The 6,288-nt window shown below is 46.8% G+C and overlaps 1 protein-coding gene across 1 annotated transcript; it reads left to right on the plus strand.

Moving 5' to 3' along the window:
• The first annotated feature begins 4,332 nt into the window (after nucleotides 1-4,332).
• LOC111258065 (F-box protein At5g49610-like) lies at nucleotides 4,333-5,928 on the plus strand. Its single transcript, XM_022828792.1, has 2 exons — nucleotides 4,333-5,631; nucleotides 5,737-5,928. The coding sequence occupies exons 1-2, from the start codon at nucleotides 4,459-4,461 to the stop codon at nucleotides 5,842-5,844; spliced, it is 1,281 nt and encodes a 426-aa protein (XP_022684527.1). The 5' UTR covers nucleotides 4,333-4,458; the 3' UTR covers nucleotides 5,845-5,928.
• Nucleotides 5,929-6,288: the final 360 nt, after the last annotated feature.

The raw sequence follows: 6,288 nt of genomic DNA on the forward strand, positions 1-6,288 counted from the left end.
TGGTAAAAATAAATTCGTCATTTTGCCTATCCTTCTTCTGGAAAGCCTGAAATTTTTTTACAGTGATCCTATCCAACCAAATAACTCCAAGATCATGGTACTAGGATAATAAAAATACAAATATAAATGTATCTGAGTGTAACTTAGAATCCGAAGTCATGGCACTTGGATAATATGAATACATTATATACATATCTCAACGTAATTTAGAAAGCAATAGTCCTTTTGTTAATCAAATTATTAGGTGCTTGGAAAATAGTTAATTTGCTCATGCGCATGTCCCGATCTTCAGCTACTACCTATACCAATCATAGACTTTGTGGATACTAAGCATTCTATTCGAAGGAGCGATTCTTGCTAGTCCCAATGCTATCCTCTCTGTTGTGTGTTCATCTACTTTGTGAGCTTCTCTCTCTTCCTGTTCTCTTTGTAGTAAGCAAGGAACCCTCTGCATTTTTCATTTCCCCTTTTTCCAGGAGTGATCTCACAGCTAGTCAGCAGCACGGGTGCAAGCTTCAGAGACAAAAAGCCTTGGAGGAGTAAGGATGAATTGTTGGTCAGACAGTTATAAACCATTGTCCTCCACCTAACTAACAATTATGACGCAGCAGATTTAGAATGAGATGCTGCTGGGCAGTGTCCTGCAGGTGCAGGGTAACCCTATTGCATTGTGGATTATCCTGAAAATTGGCAGCTGCTGTCCTCTTCTAAATCTGCGTGCTGTTCATGTACACAACAACTATAATGCTGAATTGAAAGAACGGTGGTGCATGATAGTGAAAACAAAAGGGACAAAGTGCGGAAGGCTTGGAGATCATGCCATGTTGAATGTTGATTACCGATTAACAGGAGGGTAGGTGAAGCACTAAAACAGAACTAGTGGCTTGTTCATGCACCGCTCCCTGCTGGTCCACAGGCTTATATTATAGTACTCAGTCGAAGCAGGTTGCCGCCATGTTAGTTCTCTCTTCTTCAGTTCCTCGGCAAAATTTATACTGTCTCAACAACTCAACAAGATTGAGGGTGGGAGGTATCAGGATTTTGACATGGAGATTTAAACTGACACTTACACCATCAAATGGAGAATTCACGTCTCTGTCAATCTGGGCTCTGCATTTCTTCCACCAACTATGGAGCGATCGTGTTGCACTGCTGGGGGGAGGTGTTGCAAGTTAAACCATCCTCTCAGTCGAACCCACACTGCTACGGTGAATGGGCAGTCCTTACAGATATGAGTAGGTGTCTCAGGCTCTGTGTTGCATAATTTGCAATGTGGGTCGTGAGGCCATCCACGTTTTTCCAAATTATTGGCCCTTGGAATCTTTCTGTGTAGGAGGATCCATGCAAAAATTCAGCATTTCGGTTCCGTCTTGGCTTTCCATATTAGCGTGATGTTCAGCTTTTTTTTTTGTTTGGCCTTGAAATTGGATACGGTACGCACTTTTCGTCTGTATTCCTCATCCGCTGTCCACCTCCAAGAGATCTCATCCTTAGTGTTGTTGTCCATGTGTAGCAATTGAATTTCATACCATAGGTGCACGTACTCCCAGATTTCCTCCTGAGTTGTGAGCTGGCAAACTTGATCAATCCAGTAGTTGTCATGTAATGCTCGGTACACTGAGAATTGTTTACGTCTAGATCGTTGGAATAAGAGTGGCACAAAATTTCTTGGTGACACCCCGTTCACCCAAAACGAGTGCCAAAAGTTAGCTTTTTTTCCGTTACCCACCACTACAACAGTTGAGGCATAGAAAAGGTTTTTGTCGTGTTTGTCACGAGGAATATCCAATCCTACCCAAGCTCTGTCCGAATGTTTCCATTGAAACTAGCACCACCGAATTCTTAGAGCTCTAGCGAGTTGCTCTAGGTCGAGAATTCCCAACCCTCCTAAATCTTTTGGCAAACACACTGTTGGCCAGTTGACCAAACAGTATCCTCCATTGAACTTTTCCGGTTCGTCTCCTTTCCATAAAAATCCTCGTCTGAGTCAGTCTATTTGTTTGATCAGCCACTTTTGCGCTGGGAAGATTGTGAGGTGGTAAATTGGTTAAGAAGTCAGCACACTCTTTACTAGTGTCTCTCTTCCGGCCGAGGACAACAACTTCCCTTTCCATCCAGGCAGTCTGCCTCCTATCTTATCGATGAGCGGTTGAACATCCACCCTCCTGAGTTTGCGGGTGCGGAGAGGTAATCCCAGATATTTACCAGGGAATGAAGAAATTTTCCCTAGGAAGTCTATTAAAGCTTCTGAGATGATATCCTCGCTGCAACAAATGGGGAATATTTCTATCTTATTCATGTTAATCTTGAGGCCGGAGCATTCGCCAAACGTATGTAGCAGGTGGCTGATATGGTACAGCTCTGTTCGATCCGGATTCGCGAAGATTGCCGCATCATCGGCATATAGAAAGCATCTCATTTTTGCCGCTCAAGGGACGATGGGGTTTATGATGTTGTTACTAGCAGCCATCTCGATTAATTTGTGGAGTGGGTCTATGGCTAGGATGAACAACATGGGTGATAGTGGGTCACCCTATCGAAGGCCTCTCGCATGCTTAAATTTTTTTTCCCAGGCACTCCATTGAGTGATACTTTTGAGGATGATGTGGCTAATAAGGCTGTGATCCAGTCTCTCCATTTTTGACCAAAACCAAGAGCATGTAGAGTTTCAATGAGGAACACCCAACTGATCAAGTCAAATGCCTTGGAGATGTCGAGCTTTATAAACAATGCCGGTCGTTTTGATTTGTGCAAGGCTTTGATTACACCTTGTACATAGATGAAGTTGTCATGAATACATCACTTTTTGATGAAAGCATTCTGACATCTGGAAACTAGTTCATTAAGCTTTGGAGCTAACCTGTCGGCAAGTACCTTTGTTATGATCTTTGCTAAACTGTTGATAAGACTAATTGGTCTAAAATTGCTAAGTACCTTTGTTACGATCTTTGATGAAGGCGTTCCATGGGTTGTAGTTAGTGCAGGGATGTGTAACTTCCTTTTCCTATTATTTGCATGTATCATAAACAACCGTGTGCAAGCGTCGCCTTTTCGTATCCATGTTAATCTAGAGTGCTGGGGTCCGTTGGATTGGCGCGAGGTCCACTGATTTAGCTTTCAAGTATCGTCTAAACTCTAGCTCCTCAGGCGTGAGCGTCCATTGCTCTTGGGCGGTATCTCAATGCTAAGTTACCTAAATTCTGTCTCTTCCACAGTTTCAGCGCCTTCGCTGTTCGAATGAGCTTGACATGCATGCGTAATTAAAATGACATCTTGCGTGTTCACTGGTTGACTCCATGCCTCCTGAACAACCTTCAAAAAACTTGGCATATAACCCAGTAAGATTCGAATCGAAACCCCGCGTAGTTCTGCCTCTCGACATCCCCCGTCAGGCAGACGAGACAGAATTTGGATCCCAGGTGAAAAGACAGACGAGAAATCAGCTGAGACATGAGACCAAGATAATCATCGCCAGAGATGACAGTAGTCATGCATGATTCAGTTACTGGCTGATGATATTATTGCGCATTCATGCTGTCTCTCTGAAGATTCAAATTGTCCATTTCTGTCATTTCCCATTCACTGATCAGAATGCCTATCTAGCACATGTTGGACACGCCATTGTTCTTGGCTAGCTCCGTGGGACAGAACAGAACAGGCTTTGGTACATTCTATGTTTGGCCCCATTCATGTACAACATGACATTGCACAATTATGCATGACTGAATCTGAACCTATATTGAGACAGACTGAAGTAACCAGCAGTAGTACAGTTTCATCTCAGATCCATCTACGTTAACAAATCTCATGTAAAGACCCAAAAAAAACAGTACAACAAACAGTACTCAAACCAAACTAATGCTGAAGATCTGGTACAGACATAAAGATGCTTGTGATCATCAGCATAACAACAAATATGATATTCATACGCAACCAAACTTTGATTATGTCTGCCGATTGTTCAGTTGGTATAGCACCTGACAGGGATAGTGTGGAAACTATGGTCACTGATACAAGGTTCTGCGGTGGCATATCATGGAAAAGATGCCTTAAAGAACACAAGTATACACAACTATGTTGCATGAAAACTGAAACTATGGTCACTACACTTTGTCGCTGCCATGTCAGTTGACCTGCGAAGTCTTACAATGCATCCATGTACAATCAGCCGCCGTCCCAATAACGTACATGAAGAATTTGTATTTTGTACGAGAGAAGAGCGAGGGTAAAAAGGGGAACAAATTCGTTGCGCCTCCATGATTTTCTCCTTATTTTCCGCTTCTTTACCCGTGAAAAAACGCGGCTGGAATAATCTGCGTTTGTACATGAAGAGTTTGATTTGACCGGGCCCCTCGCTCTCCCCCCTTTCCATCTTCTCCAAGACCGAATTTTACTTTCCAACAGATCGGATCGGGAGGAGCCGACGCGCAGCAAGTTCTTGGATCGAAGAGGGCGGAGATGTCGACGGCGACGTCGGATGGAGGCCGTGGCATCCACGCCCTGTGCGACGACGCCCTGATGGAGATCCTTGTGCTTCTCCCCAACAAGTCCGTGCTCTGCTGCCGCGCCGTCTGCCGGAGGTGGCGCCGCATCACCAACGACGGCTCCTTCCTCGCCGGCCTCTCCGCCCGCCGCCCGCTCAAGATGATCATCCTCTCCCAATCCGGCGCCGGGGCAGTGAGCGCCGTGTCCCTCTCCGTCGACGACCCGACGTCGCCTGCGGAGAGCCGCCGCTCGCACCTCTTCGACCGGAGGCAGCTATACGAGGACGGGCGGACCCGCCGTAACAACCGCTGCTTCGACGTGGTCTGCTCCCTCGACGGGCTGCTCGTGCTGTCCCAACGCCCGGGGCTCTTCGTCGTCTGCAACCCCGCAACCAGGCAGTGGACCAACCTGCCGGCGCTGCGTCAGGAGCCGCGCCGTCTCCACGCGATCGCGTGCGGCTTCTTCTCGCACGGCTCCTCCGGCGAGTACCGCCTCCTCTGCCACGTCGAGTACAGGAGGAAACGCTACTACTACATCCTCGCGGCCGGCGGCGCCCTTCCTCGCCGGCTCGGGCGAGCTCCTCGTCCTCCGAGCTGGGAGTACGACGCACCCGTGGCTCGTCGCGGGATCCTCCACTGGCTCGCCTCGCACCCCGAGGCCGCCACCGCCGCCGGCAAGAACAAGATGCTGGCGTTCGATACAGCCTCCGAGACGTTCCAGCTCATGCCCCGGCCGCCGGAGCGAGCCGGCGACACGGCGAGGGCGCTGCTGGAGCTTGACGGGGAGCTCAGCGTGGCCGTGATGCAGGGTTTGACGTCGCTGGCCGTTTGGGACTTGCGGCACTACGATGCGGAGGTCTGGACGCTGCGCTGCCTTGTGGTTGTGGAGGTGCCGCTGTCACGACTTTCGACCTGCAGGCTTCACTCGGTCGGCGGCGGCGCCATCCTGATTGCAAACCGCTACAGCTGCAAGTTCAATGCTGCTAGGTTATACGATCTCAAGGAGAAGAGGATGCTCGGGGAAATTTCTCTCTCACACGAGGATCCAACGTTCCTTATGTTTAGGGAGAGCCTCGTGTCGCATGCCTTCTTCCACTCACCGCCTCGCAGCTCTGAGGTTGCGTACATAAAGTTCACCGATTACATGGTCAGGATCTATCTCTCTCATTCTAGGTATCAGCGGATAAAAAAAATGTTGGAGTATAAATGAATTGTCTATCTTTGCTTATGAAGTCAATATGGATGTTTGCAGGATGTTCAATTTTCATTGAAGAAGTTCACTGAAACAGGCCGGCCGCAAATTTTTGCAAGCTCTTGGTATAAAAAGAGAAGAGGAGACTATTACAATCGATTGGAATGAAATGTCGATGCTTACTATTGTTACTCCTCTGTCCCAAAATATAATATGGGATTTGACTTGGCATGGTTGATCACACTTTGACCGCAAATTTCTATTGTAACACCAAATTTATGGCTTTTGTAACACAAACCATTCATATTGTTAGACTAGTTATATATTAGTCAGAGATTATAAATTTAAATTTTTAAAATGCGCGTGCGTCTTATATTTTCGGACAGACATAGTATAAACCGGTGCCAGATTATCATGAGAAAGCTATGCTGCATATCTTAGCTGCAGGCGGTGTATTCACACCCATTGCCCAACCAAAAGGGCTCAAGCTCCAAACCGCAACAAGCGGCAAATCTTGTACAGTTTGGCATATTTCTTCATTCCAGTTCACATTTCTTGATGGTCTGTAAAGCATAGTGTAAACATTGAAGAATCAATTTGCCATGGACATTC

This window comes from Setaria italica, chromosome VII (assembly GCF_000263155.2).
Source record: "Setaria italica strain Yugu1 chromosome VII, Setaria_italica_v2.0, whole genome shotgun sequence".
Classification (NCBI taxonomy): domain Eukaryota; kingdom Viridiplantae; phylum Streptophyta; class Magnoliopsida; order Poales; family Poaceae; genus Setaria; species Setaria italica.

Bases quoted from the DNA above. Each gene is read 5' to 3' on its own strand.
- LOC111258065 (XM_022828792.1), top strand. From the start codon at position 4,459: ATGTCGACGGCGACGTCGGATGGAGGCCGTGGCATCCACGCCCTGTGC. The intron at 5,632-5,736 runs GTCAGGATCTAT...GGATGTTTGCAG, and splicing joins TAAAGTTCACCGATTACATG to GATGTTCAATTTTCATTGAA.